At 39.3% G+C, this 21463-nt stretch overlaps 1 protein-coding gene and 1 pseudogene across 9 annotated transcripts in view; one reads left to right on the forward strand and one right to left on the reverse strand.

Annotated features, from left to right (window-relative positions):
* Positions 1–2760: 2760 nt before the first annotated feature.
* Positions 2761–8895, reverse strand: LOC139455499 (uncharacterized; annotated as a pseudogene).
* A 4997-nt stretch (positions 8896–13892) lies between these two features.
* LOC139476594 (protein argonaute-2-like) overlaps positions 13893–21463 on the forward strand; it is a 45540-nt gene continuing 37969 nt past the window's right edge. For 6 of the 9 annotated variants that reach the window (XM_071259425.1, XM_071259426.1, XM_071259421.1 and 3 more), the window contains exons 1-3: positions 13893–14001; positions 18988–19020; positions 21046–21135. In XM_071259425.1, coding sequence (XP_071115526.1) covers positions 13980–14001; positions 18988–19020; positions 21046–21135 — 145 coding nt within the window. In that variant the 5' untranslated portion in view covers positions 13893–13979. The remainder of the gene's footprint in view (positions 14002–18987; positions 19021–21045; positions 21136–21463) is intronic. The other 3 variants (XM_071259428.1, XM_071259427.1, XM_071259429.1) reach the window with 3 other exon arrangements.

Consider the following 21463-nt stretch of genomic DNA (forward strand, 5'->3'; position numbering starts at 1 on the left):
CCAACACGAATGTTTTAATTAAACAGAAATTCAAATTGACAATCGAAAAAAGTAATTTAGCAGGGATAAGCTACTAGTGTATTCGGCGTCACGACAGTCGTCACTTGTTTATAATATTTTTATTTGAAGTTTACACGATATACGGCTTTTCCATTGGACGAGAGGTCGGTCACATGTCCGCGAAATCGACGTTCACTTAAGAATTGACCTTCACTTTGTGTGAGTTCATTGGAGTATGAACCTTCATAGAGTGAGGGCGAAACTGTATGAACGTCAGAGCTTGCGTAGCATCCATACGCTCATATCACCTCTCTTTTTGAGGAACTATTTTATTCCGCAATATGACATGAAGTCACACGTACTAAATAAAATTGTGTTTAGATTTTGGCCTACATCCATTGAGGTAAGAAATATTGATGAAAAAATTATAAGAATTGACTTTCACTTTGTGTGAGTTCATTGGAGTATGAACCTTCATAGAGTCAGGGCCAAACATTGTATGAACGTCGTCGCAAGCTCCGACGTTCATACAGTTTGGCCCTCATTGATTGAAGGTTCATACTCCAATGAACTCACACAAAGTGAAGGTCAATTCTTAAGTAAACATAACGGTCATTCGGGTGCGAGTTCAACTCCAAGCATGGTTGGGGCCACCTATTCACAGTGGGGAGTTTTGACTGGTGGCAGCGATGTTACGGTGAGTGTAACGAAGGTGTCACGCGCTGGGAAAGAGCTTGGAGGAGCCCTCAAGCTCCTCACAGCAAGAGCCCGTAAGTAACAAAGGTGTCACGCGCTGGGAAGGAACTTGACGGAGCTCTTTCCGTTCACGGATCCTTCGTTTGGTGTCGCTGCTCTTGCTCTGCTTTCCAGTCTGTCGTAGGAACTAACGGGAACGGGAACCAGTCTACTGTCTATACTACCGAGAGTGTAACGAAGGTATCACGCACTGGGAAGGAGTTTGTTCAGCGAATGACACCTACGTTTGAGCTCTGTGAACGTAAGTTGTCTCTATAGCTGCGTGCGTGCGGGCGTGCATGCGCTAGTACTAGTCCCGACAAATGTCAATGTTATAGTGCTAACCCACTGAAATACCATGCGGCAGTTTAACATGAATACCCCACTCATGCAGAGACAGTATACCGCTCCTTATTTTCGAGCGCAACACTGGGTAACAACAAGTACCATCTTTTAATATCTTTTGGTATGAGGCGACCCATATCGAACCCCCGACCTTCCTCTCGCTGGGCTGACGCTCTACCACTAGACCACGGAGGCCGTCAACCATCTCGGTATAACTATAAGGAGCTTGTTGGGTGCATGTGTGCGTACGTGCGCGCGGTGTGGGTTAAAAGGGTCGTTAGTTTGAGATCAAATTGTTTTCAATGTTTAATAGCTCAAACATAAACAGGTGCTCAATTGTTTAAGCTATATAGAAACAAGAAAACATGGTTATTATTTATAGAAACTCCAAAACATCAAAAGGCACCAGTTCAGCATGTGTTTAATACATATGCAAAGTTTCATAATATAATATTTAATGCTTCTGAGTAATGCTTCGGAAATGAAACGTGACGGATGGACAGACGGACAGACAGACCCAATTCCTGTATCGCCCTCCCACTTCGTGGCGGGTATAATAATGAACTGTATTATTGGGACAAAATATTGCCCACAAGAAAAGGTCACTTTATGTTTCCTACAAACCATGGCATAGGTAAAATGAAATGAGTTAAAAAAAGGGGCCTGATTTGTTTTTTAGAAGAAAAAAAATCCCCCATTAGGAGAAAAATACACACAGACACTTTGGTAATTACAAATATACTCAATTGAAGTTAAAGAACACCCATGGCAGATTAACTACAAATTGGAAAGAATCAGGTGTTCTCTAATTTCTTTTGAGTAGTATATATTCTGTCATCTGATGGGTAAATGACAGGAACTCGATCCAGTAACACTCCTTTTTCTGGCACACAAGATTTAGTCAGACTTAGTCACAACTGCAAGACAGTGCATAAAACATATTCTTTTATTACATGGTTATAGTTTTCATCTCATAAAACACCCTGATATAAAATATGATATTCAACAACAGCAACAAATGTTCAATCAATATCCAAATACAATTGTATCCATAAACATCAAACAATATCACAGTTGGACACAGCAAGGAAATTATATGCAATGAAGTATATTGGGCCTTCTTTCAGAATTTGACCCACATGACACTGATAGGTTTTTCGTTTGGTTATGGTAGGTGCTCCGGCTTCTACTGGCATAGCTCTAATAAACGAAAAGGTGTATGACAAACGTATATGTCTTGCTTGATGGCATGCTAATATACATTAATAAGCTATGCCTAGTGATGTTTAGGTCACTCTGCTGAAAATAGACCTTTCTTTGCCGTTCAGGAAAGGGGCGAGGTTGGCCGATTGATATTTACGTATCACTACTGAAGACAGTAAAAGTAACTGAAATGCACATAAAATATACATCACAAAATCTTATTCCTTTAACCATAGTTTACACATCACTCAACCCCACTTGCAGAACAATAATGTCAGTGGTCTAGGCCAGACAAACCCGTGATTGACATGATGAGAAACAATTCACACCATCGGGAACACACTGACACGCTATCAATCAAGTCACCGAGTCTGAGCAATCAGTTCATTTAATCACTTCTTACGACTAGCGTAGGTTTCAATTCTAAACTGGAATACCCAGAGTCATATCACAGAAAGTTCTTTATCAAATGAAGATCTACCACAATCTTGGCAGCAAGCTTTTGAAAGTTGTAACCGTCCCCTTCACATAAGATGAGAATGTCCAGGGTTTCTTGTCACTATCTGAGCCATCCTGGGATGGAGCCTTATCAGTTTTGTCCTTCGTTTTCCCAGTTTCAGATGAATACCAGGACTGGAACCAGTAGCCAGACTTTGGCACCAATTCTTCACTCAGCCAATCCAGTGCCTTAAGCACGTCACCTTGACCCTCAGGCGTCACTGCTGAACATCCAAATATGTTCATTTCTGAAAGAGAAATGTCACTTTTCCGTCAATATAGACCAAAATATGACATTCAGTCAGCATGGACATAATTGTCATTGTTGTCATGATCACTATTTGTCATAAGCATTTAGGACAGAAGCAGTATGTTTGCCTCTTAATAATGGTTATTCCAGTTAGATTTCTAGGGCCCCAAGTACCCGTGGATACTTGCACATTGTACAAGAGACAAAATGGACACTAAGAAGGCAGAATATTCAATTTTAAACATTTAACGGCTCAGGGTAGATCATATTTAGCACTACATTGACTAATTCCAGATCTACATACATGTAGATAATTTTTATATATACACATCCAAAATATAACTTTTTTATTAATTGCTATATCGTTATACTTTTATGTCAATACTAATATTTCAAATCAATGACCACCCTAGATTCTGGGGAAGAATAGGTTCACAGTGCCAAAAGCTTGTCTCCCTTGGGTCACCAGGGTAGAAAATTCACTCCAAATTCACAATTTACTATGGAGACACGTAGAGCAAACACTCACCGTTGACATTTTGACAGCATATGAGTAAAACTTAATTTCTCAGTTAGTGTGCACATGTTTAATCAAAGCGATGAACATGTGTGCATTTAATACATACTTCCCCCAATTTCTAATATTAAGGCGACATTCTAATGAAGACGTCTCAGAGCTATGATGTCAGCTAACAAGGTCTCAATGCAGCAAAGTCATAGTAAACAGAACACTGGCGCCGTTTTCATTCATGGCCCATGACATCATACTGCTTGTATCACAACTAACAGACTTAGACATTACCCCACACTGCTTGTAAGATAACCATCAGGCTTAGACCCATGACATCATCCCTCACTGCAAGAAAACCATGAGGCTTAGAGCCATGACATAGGCTCATGCTGCTTGTAAGATACCATAAGGCTTAGACCAATGACATCACCCCGCACTGCAAGATAACCATGAGGCTCAGAGCCATGACATAGGCTCATACTGCTTGTAAGATACCATAAGGCTTAGACCAATGACATCACCCCACACTGCTTGTAAGATAACCATCAGGCTTAGACCCATGACATCACCCCACACTGCTTGTAAGATAACCATAAGGCTTAGACCCATGACATCACCCCACACTGCTTGTAAGTAGCCATAAGGCTTAGACCCATGACATCACCCCACAATGCTTGTAAGTAGCCATAAGGCTTAGACCCATGACATCACCCCACAATGCTTGTAAGATAACCATAAGGCTTAGACCCATGACATCACCCCACACTGCTTGTAAGATAACCATAAGGCTTAGACCCATGACATCACCCCACACTGCTTGTAAGATAACCATAAGGCTTAGACCCATGACATCACCCCACACTGCTTGTAAGATAACCATCAGGCTTAGACCCATGACATCACCCCACACTGTTTGTAAGATAACCATAAGGCTTAGACCCATGACATCACCCCACACTGCTTGTAAGATAACTATCAGGCTTAGACCCATGACATCACCCCACACTGCTTGTAAGATAACCATCAGGCTTAGACCCATGATGTAAGCTCATACTGCTTCTATGACAACGAACAGACTTAGATCCCTGACATAAGCTCATACTGCTTGTAAGATAACCATCAGGCTTGGATCCCTGATGTAAGCTCATACTGCTTTTATGACAACGAACAGACTTAGATCCCTGACATAAGCTCATACTGCTTGTAAGATAACCATCAGGCTTGGATCCCTGATGTAAGCTCATACTGCTTCTATGACAACGAACAGACTTAGATCCCTGACATAAGCTCAAACTGCTTGTAAGATAACCATCAGGCTTGGATCCCCGATGTAAGCTCATATTGCTTCTATGACAACGAACAGACTTAGATCCCTGACATAAGCTCATACTGCTTGTAAGATAACCATCAGGCTTGGATCCCTGATGTAAGCTCATACTGCTTCTATGACAACGAACAGACTTAGATCCCTGACATCAGCTCATACTGCTTGTAAGATAACAATCAGACTTAGACCCATGACATCACCCCACACTGCTTGTAAGATAACCATAAGGCTTAGACCCATGACATCACCCCACACTGCTTGTAAGATAACCATCAGGCTTAGACCCATGACATCACCCCACACTGTTTGTAAGATAACCATAAGGCTTAGACCCATGACATCACCCCACACTGCTTGTAAGATAACTATCAGGCTTAGACCCATGACATCACCCCACACTGCTTGTAAGATAACCATCAGGCTTAGACCCATGATGTAAGCTCATACTGCTTCTATGACAACGAACAGACTTAGATCCCTGACATAAGCTCATACTGCTTGTAAGATAACCATCAGGCTTGGATCCCTGATGTAAGCTCATACTGCTTTTATGACAACGAACAGACTTAGATCCCTGACATAAGCTCATACTGCTTGTAAGATAACCATCAGGCTTGGATCCCTGATGTAAGCTCATACTGCTTCTATGACAACGAACAGACTTAGATCCCTGACATAAGCTCAAACTGCTTGTAAGATAACCATCAGGCTTGGATCCCCGATGTAAGCTCATATTGCTTCTATGACAACGAACAGACTTAGATCCCTGACATAAGCTCATACTGCTTGTAAGATAACCATCAGGCTTGGATCCCTGATGTAAGCTCATACTGCTTCTATGACAACGAACAGACTTAGATCCCTGACATCAGCTCATACTGCTTGTAAGATAACAATCAGACTTAGACCCATGACATCACCCCACACTGCTTGTAAGATAACCCTCCGGCTTAGACCAATGACATAAGCTCATACTGCTCGTAAAATAACCTTCAGACTTAGATCCATGACATCACCCCACATTGCTTGTAAGATAACCTTCAGGCTTAGACCAATGACATAAGCTCATTATATGACAATGGACAGACAGACCCATGACATCAGCTCATTCTGTTCATATCACAACCAACAGAAACCCATGACATAAGCTAAGCTGACATTGCCAGCAGATCTTGAATAAAACTAAAACAGACTCACTTTTCCCAGAATGTCTTTGCTCACATAATTCGTTGTAGTTCATTTTTTCCTTGATTTCCTCCACACTCATGGCCGAGCCCTTGTCCTGCTTGTTGGCCGGGAGCAGAATCACAGTCTCTCCCAGCTCTGGGTCCATCACCAATCTCCTCACCTCATCAGCCATCTCTTCAAGCCTGTCCTGAACATGAGTGCTGATGCTCCTGGGAAGTAGTGTCGCTACAAACTCCGCTGGAAAAGAGGAAATGAGGAGGATTGAACAAACAACTGCTTCTTTGGTATCTTCAGACAAGGACCATACTTGATTAGGGGTGAATATTGGTCTGGAAATCACTATTGCGATAACTATTGATATTGAGTGAGTAAGTGAGTTGGGTTTAACGCCGCTTTTAACAGTATTCCAGTTATATCACGGCGTGTCAGCTTAATGTGAGAGGAAAGCCCGAAGTGATGCAGGTCTCAGACATTTACCACTTCGGTGAAACCCACGAGCACGGGTATGGTGCTGACAAGCCTAGAAACATAATTGGGGCAAACCGGGATTCGAACCCACAATCACAGGTTTCTGGCGTGCCCAAGGGACGCAACTCTGCACAGTGAATCGCGGCGCCTTAGACGACTGGGCCACCCGTGCCCCCTACTATTGATATTGAAAGAAACTATTGCGATAACTATTGATATTGCAAGCAATATTGATAGTTTTCAGTGTATCATTCTAGATGGATTTAAGAGTTGAATTAAACCTTGGAACTGTAGTTTCCTTTGAATGTGATAACCATAACAACAAATAAAAAGTAAAGTTTGAGATATGAATGATTTGGTTTTTCTTTACCCTAATAATTTAAGAAAAAGAAACTTCAACATTATCATGTGTAAATTACTAGCACTCATAATCAAAAGGGAAAACAATTGAACAGCATTGCATGTACAATCAAAACTATCAATATTCCTAACTGAAATCGATACAATTGATCGGAAACTGATTTAACAATCGATTTATTGACTTTAAGTCCTTACCAATAGCAATTTATCGATATTTTGATTTATCGTGGCACCCCTATACTTGACACTGTAAATCTGGACAGTTTTGCGAACAGGAAAGTATCTAAATAGTTTTGGCCAGGGCTGCAGTAAAAACAATTCCCAATCAGACATTTTGTTCCCAACTCTTGAAACCTGCAGAAGGTACCCGGGTAGGGATTGGTAATAGGGGGTTGGGTACCTAGGTAGTAAATCTGGACTCGTCCCAGCCCTATCAGAAATCAGTAACCTTGACAGTGAAACCATCAAGTCTTTCACTTTAGGCAATGAAACAAACAACTGCCTTGTCAAAATGGATTACAGTGAAAACCTAATTCATTCAACAATCTACACATTCCTGAAAAGCAAACTTTTTACATGGTAAACGTGTTTGACAATTGTCCAGAGCGATGTTATTAAAACTACTTACAGCTTTGTCCCTCCCGCCAACATCCCACGCTGCTATACTGATATTCTTATGTGTAAAATGCTCCACATTAAAACCTGAAATAAAACACAGCTTATAAATTTGCATGGTTATGTCATGGGTTCTTACATGACATGCAATAAATAGCACTAATACCTATCATCACTGATCATGTCAACATACAATATGTACAAGATAACATGGGCGTCACAATAGAACATGCTGTGTAGATGCTCTGTTAGGATCTGCTTTTCTGACCCAGAGTCATCATGACCCGTGAAGATTCGAATTGGTCTTCAGAAACCCATGCTTGTTGTAAGAGGCGACTGAAGGGACTGGGTAATCAGACTCGCTGACTTGGTTGCTGCATTTTATCATGTCCCAATTGCGTGGATCGATGCTCATAGTATCAATCACTGGATTGTCAGGTCCAGGCTGGATGATTTACAGACCACCGTCATATAGATAGAATATATCCGAATGTGGCATTAAACACCAAACATTAACATGATTAAACCAAACTCACTCTCCAACATAACCAAAGTCATCTACATAGCATTATCATGATTATATTTACACAATAAACAGCCTTGTACTTGCCTACTGTTAGAGTGTTGATATTCTGAGACAAAAGTCAAGTTAAAAGTTGAGTTAATTAATATCTCTGCTGCTACTTACCTATCAAAATACTAAACAAACAAGACAAAAACTGAGCAGGGCTCGCTAATACCCTCGACTTCGATTCCAACATATTTCTGAGTTCAAAACATGAAATCAAACTTTGCACTGCACCTCTCCTATTGGCATAGAAACTGTATCCCCAATTGAAAAGAATCCATGAAGTATTTTTTAAGTTATAGCTTGCATAAATGTAAAAGTAAAGAAAATATTTTAATTTCAAAACATGCAAACACTGGTAAAGAATCATATTTTTTTCAGAAAATACACATATCAAAATCAAACTTTGCACTGCATCTCTTCTATTAGTATGGAAACTGATAACTAAATTTGAAAAAAATCCATGCTGCAGTTTTCTAGTTATGGATCACATAAATGTGCAAGTAAAAAAATGAATTAAAAGCTGCACCTCTCCTATAGGTATAAAAAGTGTTCACCAAAATTGAAAAACATTTATGAAGTAGTTTTCAAGTTATCATGGTTATAGGTCACACACAAAAATGTCCTCAGAAGGAGTGAAGAAATTCCTTGATATAACAATATACCCCCGCCCTTTTAGGTCGGGGCACAAAACACATATCCAAACATACAGACATACCAATTGTAAGAATGGTTGTCACCACTTCTCCTTGCGCTAGGACGTACAGAATGGTTGTTTTTCCAGCAGCATCAAGACCTAATGCAAGAAAGAAGATTGTGTTGAACATGTTAAAGATGACAGACCAAAGCAGATATGCATGGAATGCACTTTTCTATTCTACATCCTCATGTTGATTTTCAATGAGGTGACTTCTAGTTCTATTTGTAACCATGGTAATGTCCCCGGCTTTGAAGAATCCCAAGGGAACATGGTTATACAGTAGTGAAAAGCAGCCAATTAGAGGTTGGCTCTTAAATAGAATTAGCAATCCTACCCTTATTCTGTTCACATCTGTGACAGGAAGGGATAGGGATTAGCTGAGTTTGGTAAAATGTATGGTATTCAAATGCAGTGGGGAGAAATCATTGCCTGTAGCTGACATGAGTGATGAGGTTCAACAGTAGCCTAGTCAGTATGTTACTGTCTTGCATGTTAATTGGGTCCCAACAGAGCTCTCAGCTAGTCAGACACATTCACGGCCCTGGCTATTGTTCACCCAGCCCTTATTATAGAGCGTAGCTCAATTAAAAAACATTACCCTCAGATTCAGCTTATAAAGTGCAAGTATCATCATGGTTAAGTACAACTTTGCAGAACTGGATACATTTTGTAACATTGGAAATTCAGATATCGCATTGGCATGTAAATAAGGTTAATTTGCTCCTTAGCCCTGGCTATCAATTTTAAAAAAAATCAAGGTAGGAAGGGGTTTTATATATAAAGGCTCGATATACAAAGGAAATACAGTAGGGTAACGCAAATATTAGCACTATGAAAATGAACATTGAACTCAGCACACTAACCATTCCAACTGAAAGTTTCTCATAACGTCAAATTAAATAATATATTTTTCTGTAACAAATTTAAACAAGCATGAAATACTCACATCCCCCGCCAGTATGACATGTCGGGTGTGTGCAATGCATTAGCTCCTGTGAACTATGTTCACTGGGCCTTTTTGTAAATGGCCTAATTGCAACACTAACTAAAGGTTATTACTGGTGTTGTTTTTCCATCTGCAGTTTATGATAGAATATGTAACTGAATTTGTAATGAGTAAGGATGAGACATATGGACGAACAACTTCTTTATTACAATTCGGAGCGATGGTTTCGGTGTAGGTTCTAACACCATTATCAAGCAAGTGAAGTACAGAGTATGGTTGACAAGAATATATATTGTTTATACAGTTTAGTAGGTTAAAGATCAGTTACACTGTTTTATTTGTAATGAGTTGTGTTTCTGTATGAAGTTAGTCAGTGAATGCAACAACTGTGTCCATGACACTTTTGGATGAACATACACTTAAGCAATGCAGAACTTACCGACAAGAAAGGAAATGTATTCAATACTGTGAGATGACATTATGTGCCAAGTTTGATGAAGTACGGTTTTCAAGATCTTCTCCGGAAACGAGGACTACCGCCATTTTCAGTCTAAGTCAAAGTCGTTGCCATGGAAACACGAAAAATATTTTTTTCAAAAATCCCAAACTATCTAAAGGCACCAGTTCACAACTAGACCTATCTATGTGCCACGTTTGGTGACGAAATATTGTACGGTTTTCAAGATCTGCTCCGGAATCGACGACTACCGCCATTTTTCAGTCTAAGTCAAAGTCGTTGCCATGGAAACTCGAAAAATATTTTTTTTCAAAAATCCCAAACTATCAAAAGGCGCCAGTTCACCACTAGACCTAACTAAGTGTCACGTTTGGTGAAGATATCTCTCATGGTTTTTGGGTTCATTTCCGGAAACGAAATGTGACGGACGGAAGGACGGAAAGACGCATTCCTATATCCCCCTTCCGCTTCGTGGCGGGGGATAATAATCTTGATCGCGCCGTTAAACCCCATGTATATATATGACCATAACAAGAACGTTTACGACTGGATCAGGATCGTAGCTCCATGTAACTTTATGAGAAAGCGTGAAGGTATTTCACTTAGACTTTACGGATACAACAGTGACACCAGCTTGACTTTGATGAAAAATATGATTCCATGGCAATAATTATCACATGCTGGTAAACTCCGTATTGTTGATTTATTTGTTAATAGTGTGACAGCGGTATCAACAGTATCTCAAACCTAATGAAAGTATGTCTTTGTCGGGGCACTGTCACTGTGAGCATTTAATACATTTACTCTTATATACAGGCAAATCTAATCTTTCCAAGGATTTCGGGGTCAGAATAGATCCCCACAATGATCGTAAGAGCCCACAAAAATAAGAATTGTGTGGAATTAAACATTTGTGATCTGCTTGATTGTGTCACCGTCCCTCGACGACGTGGACAGTAAACCATGCTATGAGCCACTGGTGTGCCTGGGCCAGGGTAAATACATGGAACATCGCTGATTGCGTCGTAAAACAATAATCACTCACTCACTTATGTTTCTACTGTAGTTGTTCTGTCTTTACAAATTAACAACGTATCTTAGTGTTTTAAGTGTGGACCGCCTCCGTGGTTTTGTGGTAGAGCGTCCGCCCGGAGAGCGGAAGGTCGAGGGTTCGATCCCCGGTCGCGTCATATCAAAGGACGTTAAAAGATGGTACTTGTTGTTACCCTGTCCGGCGCTCGGTATTAAGGGGCTAAAACAAGGACTGGTCGGCTCGGAGTCAGTATACTGTGTCTGAGTGGGGTATTCATGTTAAACTGCGGCATGGTATCTCTGTGTGCTAACACTATAAATCGGCATCAGTACGGACTGCTACAAGCAGACACACACACACACACACACACACACACACACACACGTCGCTATATAAGTGCAATTATCTTTGACGCGACGTTAAACCCAATTTCACTTCACCTCACCGTTTTCGGTTGTCAGTTATATGCATTCTACCGACAGAAAATTGTGTTTGTTTGTTGTTAAACGTAACCAATCCGACAAGTCCGACAACCTGTAGTCTAGATCACGTACTTTGTGTACCCCTCTGACAAGTGTAAATTGGCACGGTTCCAGTGACCGAAAACTAGGAAAACACACAATGCCATTTAGAAAATGGTCAAATGTAACAAATGTTATATTTGGGATAACACTTTCTGAGTATAGTATAGATTCTCGCACTTTTTGGGGTTGAGTCCCGTCCGGGATTCGAACCACACAGCCAGAGTTACTGTTACGTTACTTTCAACAATATCCCAGCTATATGACAGGGGTCTGTAAATAATCGCTTCTGGGTCAGACATTCCAGTGACTGACATCATGAGTGAGTGAGTGAGTTGGGTTTACGCCGCAGTATTCCAGTTATATCACGGCGTGTCAGCTTAATGTGGGAGGAAAGCCCGAAGTGATGCAGGTCTCAGACGTTTAACACTTCTGTGAAACCCATGAGCTCGGGTATGGTGCTGACAAACCTAGAAACATAATTGGGGCGAACCGGGATTCGAACCCACAATCATAGGTTTGTCCCAAGGGACGCAACTGTGCACAGCGAATCGCGGCGCCTTAGACGACTGGGCCACCCGTGCCCCCGACTGACATCATGAACATCGAGCCTTTGTGTTAATAGACTAACGGTCATTGTGTTCGGTTATCGGGGATTCGAACCTAATATCACCGGACCACCTGAACCCGTTAGCCGCCTCCTACGACATGCATGGATTGGTGAAGGCCAATACCAACCCGGATCTTTTCGGGTGGTCAGAAAATAAAGGAACGAATTATTTATTGTGGTCCTGGAGCGTAAATAAGTGCATCAGCTTTTACTATTGTGTATAGTGGATAGAGCGTCTGCCTGGACTGCGGAAAGTCGGTAGTTCGATCCCCTGCCGCGTCATACCATTAGTGGTTAAAAGATTGTACTTTTGTTACCCTGCCTGTCGTACAGCATTGAGGCGATACAGCAAGTACTGGTTGACGCCGCACTCAACAATATTCCAGATATATAAAGAAGTCTGTTCATGTTCATGAAGTCACTAAAGTCTAACATCTAAACAAGTTACGGGCGGTCGGGTAGCCTAGTGGTTAAAGCGTTCGCTCGTCACGCCGAAGACCTGGGTTCGAATCCCGACATGGGTACAATGTGCGAAGCCCATTTATGGTGTCCCCGCCGTGAAATTGCTGGAATATTGCTAAAAGCGGCGTAAAAACATACTCACTCACTCACTCACTCTAAACCATTTACACGACGCCCCGGCTATTCAAATATATAATAGATTGTTTTGTTTGTTTGTTGTTTAACACCGCACCTAGCAATATTCCAGCTAAATGACGGCGGTCTGTAATAATCGAGTCAGGACAAGATAACCCAGTGATTAATATCATGAGCATCGATCCACGCAATTGGGATCGATGATATGCATCAAACCAAGTCAGCGAGTCTGACCATCCGATTCCGTAAGTCGCCTCTTACGACAAGCATAGTCGCTCTTAATTGTAATAAAGAAGTTGTTCATCCATAAATTCTTATCCTTACTTAGTACTCCAACTTCTAAATGCCTATCAAAGAAGCATAGTCGCCTTTTACAGTTAGCATGGGTTACTGAAGACCTATTCTACCCCGGATCTTCACGTGTCAAATATATGATTTAAAGTTAAAATGACTTTATTTTCAAGAGAAAAGTTTATTTTGTTTTTAAAGATAAGGACGGTTGCGGAATAATTGTTTTCTTATCGTATTCGATTATCAACTCCACGAAATGAGCACGTAGCCTCGGGGGCGACTTAAATAGATAACGATTCTATTCGCTAATCATATATTATGTCATGAACATGTGTCATCATTGTAGTCATTATAGGATATCCGCGACCGCCCGTTAAAATGGGCAGGGGAGCTAAACCCCTTTGTGTAGAAATTCAAAGAAATAAAAGATCCTACTCACACAGGATTTTACTTCATAAATCAATATTTAGGGGTAGTTTTCTTTCGTATTCCTTAGCAATGATGATTTCATAATTTGTTTATTCTTCCCAGTAATCACACGTGGTCAGCGCTTGGGGGTACTCAAGGTATTAGTCACGCCTGTGTTATTCGAGTTGTAAACGCGGAAGCGCTTGCCACGAGCTCAAAACGAGGCTCGTGACCTCTCAGAATCTCGCACTCGTCCCGCCGCCATGTTGTTTCTATTCCGGTGTTGGTGAGGTGATATCTGAGATAATTAACAACGATACACGGCGAACTGGGTCATAGCATGCAAAGATGTTTCCCATACCACCACAGGGTAAGCTCTCAGATATGTTGTAACGTATGAAAAGTATTTAATAAATGAATATGGAGCAGAATTTATGTTTTTCGCGTCCTCGCTTTCCCACTACTCACGGAAAACACAAACGATTAGGCTACTCCTCATATTTCTTTATGGTTCGCATATCGACTGCTACACATCTGTGCTAGTTGTGTATTATTCATGGACCATTACATTTATCAATAACGATATTAATGCAAATTTTAAATTCGTTTAAAGTCAGATAAACAGTCCTTTTTCCGAAACGTGCTCACACATGAACCAAGTGGCATGCATCATCACATTCGCAACAAAGGTGTGGGTGCCGATGCTGAAAGCTGAACTTTGAAGTAAATATATAAAGCGAACCGTCTGCCACAAGTGAAACGACGAATATTGCTTTTGCAGTTGAACTAGCAACGAATACAAAATGCCAAACCAATCAACGACGGTGAAATCGTGGCCCTTTTTGCAGGGGTTTAGAGGGGGTGGACTAGGACTAAGGTGGTACTCTTTAGAAGTCAGTACTATGTTCTCCGTGTCGCAACGAGTTGCACCCGACTCGCCTAAAACAATCTGACCCGACTCGCCTAAGAAATATATATAATACTTTGGTATGCGTTTGGCAAATGTAACTTAGCTTAGGCCTAATGATCACAATTAGTAGTATATTTATACACAAGTATGGAAATAATATATATAATATGGAAATTATATTATGGATAATGTATCATCCATAGAATTTGTCTTCTGTCATATTTACATCTGCACTTCATGTTGAGTCAGTGAGTCAGAGCCCAGCCGGTTACGCTATTGGGACCGAGACTACAACACTAACATTTAGGTACATTATGTGTATAAAATGCATTACTATGTATTTCTGATAGTTACATACTTATTCTAAAATTCAAAAAAACGACCGTAGTTTGCTCAAATATTTTTTAGGAGAGTCTGGTCAAAATCTTTTTAGGCGAGTCAGATTTTAGGCAAGTTGGGTGTATCCCGTCACAACACTGAACTCATGAATATTTAACATAGGTATGATGGGGATATATGTTTCTACTTAAGCTGAGGTTCTCACCTTTTTTTCACAAAAAGGCTCGGCTGGAAATAACTTTAATTGTTCATGTCAAATGTTGAAGGTATGGCAATTTTCCACATGTTTCTGAATTCCTTTGTGGGAATGGTCTTCCACTAAGTAAGGTCATGGCAAGTACTTCCTCATGCAGAACCAAATAGTAATAACTAATGTTATGGCCTGGTAGAAGTGACTATCATTTCACTCACCAGCTAAATAACTTCTTTTTTTCAAGATTGTCTGCCTTAGGCACTTTGTTTGGAATCCTGATGAAATCCCTGAAGGGATCATCTTGTAGATTTGAATAAACTATTGTGGGAATATTCCAATGATTGGTGACTAATCTCTTACCCAGTATCAATGCAATGAGAGAAAAATAGTAACTGTCAGTGATAATTACAACCAATTGCCCACACTGGTTGATTGTATCTAGACACATTTACATTTGAAATTTTCTTGTCATTCATGTTGCATTGATCATCTTGGGTAAAACAGAAAGATAGACGTCTCTCTTTGGTGTACAATTATGATAAGGAAAATATTGTTGAAAGATGTTGAAAAGGGTGCAGCTCCTGTTGCTATCTCGGTAGCCAAGGCTAGTCACATACTGTTGGGTACTATCCAGATTTCAATCCAAATTCATCACACAATTGTGTGTTACATTAATCCTTCAAATTCGCACAATTTCCATCAATCACATTTCCATAGATGGTGTTTCTTGTTACTTTTCAAAGAAACAATATTTCATTCTTATTCTAAGACCCTCATATAGTAACATGTTAATGCATTTTGGTATTTATCATGTTAATGGAGCAAGTGAAATATAACAGGGTCCAGTTGTACAGGTCAAACTGATATCCAGCCGATACTATTTCATTAAGTGCCCGACTGTCTTGCACTGCAGTCCTTACATCATACTTGTTTTCCATATACTGTTTGTATTTTTGTATGAGATGGCTATGGGAAGCTTAAAAACATTTTGCAATTACAATTGCCACGACTGATACCCCTTTTTTTTGTAACTTTGTAGGAACGCCAGTTACATTTCACAACTATTTATCAAACTAAGGTTCAATTCTTTTGCAAGGAAATTAAGTTTTCCTTCACACGTTTGCCTTTTGTAGTCTCGTGGGCACTACATTTTACATGTTGAATGTTTATGTGCAGTCCTGTCAAAAGAAATTGACTTATGGAAAGGAAATGAGTGCAATTTCAGAAACAATGAGTGATTCAAAAGCCATCTGACATTCAAATCTCCGTAGACTTTGCTCGCTATAATTAGGAACTGCATCAAATCAGAGGAGATCCTCTGATCAGAAAGATGCGGGTATGCAGACTTCTATACTGGATTGCCTTCATGGACATCTATCCTTTCCACCAAAACATTCCTATTTCAACAACCTTGTGGTAGCATTTTCAACATTAAGAATGGCAGAGTAATGGCTAGAGGTTTGTTTAATCAACACAATTTTTCATTTTAAATGTGATTAAAGGAACATCATGCATCATGATGGTGCACATGTATGAAATAAGTAGTCCCATTTTTGTCGATGCAAATGCATATAGTAAAACATTTTTTGGCCTGCAGGGTAAACTATTTTTAACAATTTCTCACATTTTCATTCCATGTGATAAATTTTTTGACAGCCTAAGGTGTATCTTGTGTAATGCATTACATTCTTTTAAACTGTTGATCAAGCTGAAACTAATAATTTAGTTCTCTTTCTAACCATGCTAACGTAAATTCTTGTATGTATTCTAACAAAACTCGCAACATAGTGCATGGGTTGAAATCAGGTTAGGTATTCAGAAAATAAGTTATTTGCTGTTGCATTTAGCAATGCATGTCTTTAGAACAGACATTGTGTAATTTGTTTTCACAGCCACCCTTTTCAACATCTTCAAGGAACATGTTGCTATATCCTTACTGACACACTTATATATGACGTCTTTCTATAAAATCAAATAGATATTTGCTTTGGCCTGGACATTATCACTGATTACCATGATGTATTAGTGTCTATTTATACCAACGGCATGCTCCAACCAGTTCTGGCATATCTAACACTTTTTAATCCAGATTAAGATGATACCAGCACAATGTGCATGATTATTGTTTTAAGTATGGTGTCTTGTGTCAAAGTGACAGTAAGATATCATCGGATGACATTGTGCTGCTGTCCTTATCAAGGAGGTGTGATGTGGTTGCTGAGTATGAGTATGATACTTGTTACTGCAGGTATGCAACTTTAAATGCAAAGTTTTCATGCCCAACATCTTGCCTTTGCTATGTAAGTGCAATAATCTTGGATGCGACATTAAACCCCATTTCACCTCTTAAAAAAACCATGGAGATCTCAACCACAGAGTAAGGATTCTCATGTGAAAACAAACTAATTGCTACAGTTGTGCAGCACACGAAAATGGTGTGTACACTGCACCTCTTTTTCAGACGCAAATGCAATACACCAATCTTTCTTTAGTTTATGCAATGAAATTTTTGCTTTACCGACTCAGAACTTATCTTATATTATTCACCTGTCATTGACTCTGTAATCTTTCTGTTGAAAACTCATGGGAACTGATTTCTACCCCTGCAATGTTTACTTTTCAGCTTCTTCTGTAGTAAAACCATGTCTGCTTGTCATGCTTTTTCATTGATGCTTGTCTCTAATACAATCTGATGTATATATACTGTTGGTGACTACCAGTTTCCACTTTGAAATAAAACATGATTGTTATCCATTTCTTTTAGGCTTGAGATTTAATTTTTTAAGCGAAAGTATAATTTCCTTTGAAATGAATGTTTTTAGTTTCATCAATGTCCAGGTACAGTCAAGTTGGTTTTTTTATCTAAAAAACTTATGTATCAACCAGGTACGCTCTATGCAGAACCTTTTCACATACTAGCCCAACATGTCCTTCAAAATTATTTTCACTACATTTTTCACAAAGTTAAACAGGTTTGTCCCATTTCCACAAAGTTATTTTACTGCAAGGATGGTCACAACTCATACTTAATGCCGACAGTCATAGTGCAATGGCCACTTTGTGGAATCGGTGTTGAAGTCAAACAGAAATATTTGTGAGAACATCACATCATCATGTACGTGTGTCGTTTTGTCATCTTATTATATTTACATATCACCTGTATCCATCTCACATCATTCTTCATATCCACGTTCACATTACTGTTCACACTTTAGTTGACTCTGAAAGTTAAAATCAAAAGTTAACATGATTTTAGTTCATGTGGATGAAATTTGATTTGTACAATCAAATATTTGTGGAAAATGTCACACACATGGGCATCACTTAAGTAAATTCTTTGGGACTGTGTGATGTTAGATGTAAAGTATAAGTTGTTGTGTAATGCTGATAGACCAGTGGATTAAAGAGACATTTTGAGACAAGTGTTGCATATAGTTGATTCAGTAATATTATGTTTTCATACATTTCACCATCATTGTATGCTTACTGCTGAAACTGCATCACCCCGAACCACTGCTCTTTCACTGATACCAGTAGGCTTTATCCAGGAGAGTTGCAGACATATTAATGCTTCTTCAGCTTGCATTGGCATGTGTAAGTGTGCTTTAGGCTTCGGACATCTAACTGTAGTGTTAATTTTGAAGTAGTAATAAATCAATCACTAATGTCATGTGACTTCACTGCATGGCAGAACTCATGAAAGTTTTTAGAGTTACTTCCCTTGTTACCTTCTTGACCTATTTGACCACTTTTTCTGAACTCTGAAAACTATTCATGGAACTAATTATTGATTGAAATTACGAATGGAAAGCAATTACCCATTATATAGGCCCTGGGAGTTTTATGAAGACAACATCCCCCTTCTCTATCAAATCGAACAAAGTTTGATTCTCTTTATTTTTATTTTTTTAAAGGTGTTTCTCCTTTTCTGAGTCCACAGCTCAACGGTAGGTATCTGTTTTGTTCATTGAAAAATTTGGGTCGATTACCTCAGTTAGTTTAGTGTGTGTATGTGAAGTTTGTAGCACATGTAATTGTGACATTTTTTTACAAAGAATCTGAAAGAATATAGATGGTTATATAGTATGAACTATTATGATATGAGTTCTGCCATTTTGTGGTGGTCCACCACTTAATGGGTTCCAAATGTGCTTAATGAAATGCATGATGTCAATATGTTTTATTCAATTCACTTTAGTTGCCATGTTTGGTTCATTCATTGTTGCTTTTAGTTGTTGCATTAACTGTTTGATTGAGACATGCTTATCCATTGTTATCTGTGTTGTTTGTCAACTGGCATATTTTACTTCTAATAGCTTCCTACTTAGAAGTCCTTTTGAGAGTGACTTTGCCGACAAGCTTGCCTGCACAGTGTTACCATCAACATAATGGTATCACAGTATCACTAAGCTTGTTCCTATTATTCAGTTGGAGGATTTGTTTATTTTGCAGTCAAACAGATAACCATGGGCCTGTGTCATTGCGCCCCCCCAGAAAAATACAGCAGCAGTAGAAGTCAACTAGTCCTTATTGTGATTACATATAGCAAAACCCTTATACTTGGCAAATTGTTACTGGTCCTTATACCTAAACTATTGGGCAGTTCTGCAAGGACTATAGGACGAGTGCCAATTTCTATTGCTGAGATGGTCCTCCATTTCTCAACCGTTGGTCTACTGCCCATGTTTCCGAACACTGGCTCATAATTTTTCTAGTTAATCAGTCAATTTACCTATAGATGTATACATCAGTCTCAAGTCCTTCTGGGGGCACGGGTGGCCCAGTTGGCTAAGGTGCCGTTATTTGCTGTGCAGAGTTGCGTCTCTTGGGCACGCCAGAAACCTGTGATTGTGGGTTCGAATCCCGGTTCGCCCCAATTATGTTTTCAGGTTTGTCAGCACCATACCCGTGCTCATGGGTTTCACTGAAGTGTTAAATGTCTGAGATCGTATCACTTCAGGCTTTCCTCCCACTTTAAGCTGACACGCCGTGATATAACTGGAATAATGTTAAAGTGTTGTTAAACCCAACTCGCTCAACTCCTTCTTGGTTGAAGATTAAATTGAGATTCATTTCAGCATGTTCAGCTTCAGGTGCTCAACATCACTTTTGTGATTGTCTGTGTAACTGTTCTGGGCCCTGTTCCACACAGCGAACGTAGCGCTACTACTGTCATAGGTCTATGTTAAAGTAAGTTAGATCATCTTAGCACTACGATTGCTTTGTGATCAAGGCCCTGAGTGTTTTACATTTCCTCAGTTCATAAAGCAGTTGAAAGCAGACATGAGAAGATGGAGGGTGAAGGAAACTTTTTTAACTGGCAAAATGGACCCTGCAAAGTGGACGAAAGTTAGGCAACATTGACCTGTTGAAAAAGATATTGTTATGCAGAACAGTGATTTGAAAATAAAATTCTGTTGACTTGCATTTGAGATTCTTTTAAATCTGTTTTTGCACACTGTTTTGTTTTGCATGTTTGCATGCAGTTGAGTGTTCACATACATGTAGTTCATGTGTAGTCCAGCCTCCATTGTTAAGAATATATAAACAATTGGTATCACATAATGCCATCCTGTGGATCATTACATAATTTCATATCATTAAATTCATACTTTAAACTTAAATTTGCAGCTACAGTTTGTTTGAATGACATGAATGGATCCATGAGATGATTATCATTATGGATTTTGTTTTTCATATATTTAATATCATAATCATGGAAAATGCTTGTCTATAAAAAACAAAAAACATTTCCACCCATCTTCAACTGAAGCTTGGTCATGTTGGTGAATTTTGTTTACTAACTGCACTATTTTGCCACACACAAAAAGACAATTGAGCAAAACTGATTCATTTTCCAAGTCTTGCACATGTGTGTTCGAAGCACCCAGTAACATTAACCCAAATTGATTTTTTGCGTTTTGATTTTCCAAATTTGAAATACAAGTAGGTGTGAACTTTGCTACTTTCAGTTCAATCGTCTCTCTCATCTACGCCAATACCCCACCCAGATCATCCAGACCCATTGGATGTTAAAGGAAATTGGAATCCAACACATCTAGGTACAAACAATATTATGCACTCTGCACAGCCAACATGTGTGCTGGTTTAGTTTGCTCTGTATTCAAAATCCCAATAAGGGTTGTAACACAAATGTTCTGTTTTCTGTTATTGTTTTGGAACATTTTGTCATTTGTTAAAACAGTAATTTATATTGAGTACATTAGTGCAAGAAGATAAATGTCATATATTTGTATAGTCCATGCCAAATGATTAGGTTAACATGTTTACTAGCCTGAGCTTATGTTTTGACGTAAACTTCAACCAAGCTTAATCCTAACTATCTGGATTATTTTTTCAAATTTAACAACTCAAAAGAAATTTTGCTGG

Source organism: Haliotis cracherodii, unplaced genomic scaffold (genome assembly GCF_022045235.1).
Source record: "Haliotis cracherodii isolate W230 unplaced genomic scaffold, xgHalCrac1.p SCAF_1, whole genome shotgun sequence".
Taxonomy (NCBI): domain Eukaryota; kingdom Metazoa; phylum Mollusca; class Gastropoda; order Lepetellida; family Haliotidae; genus Haliotis; species Haliotis cracherodii.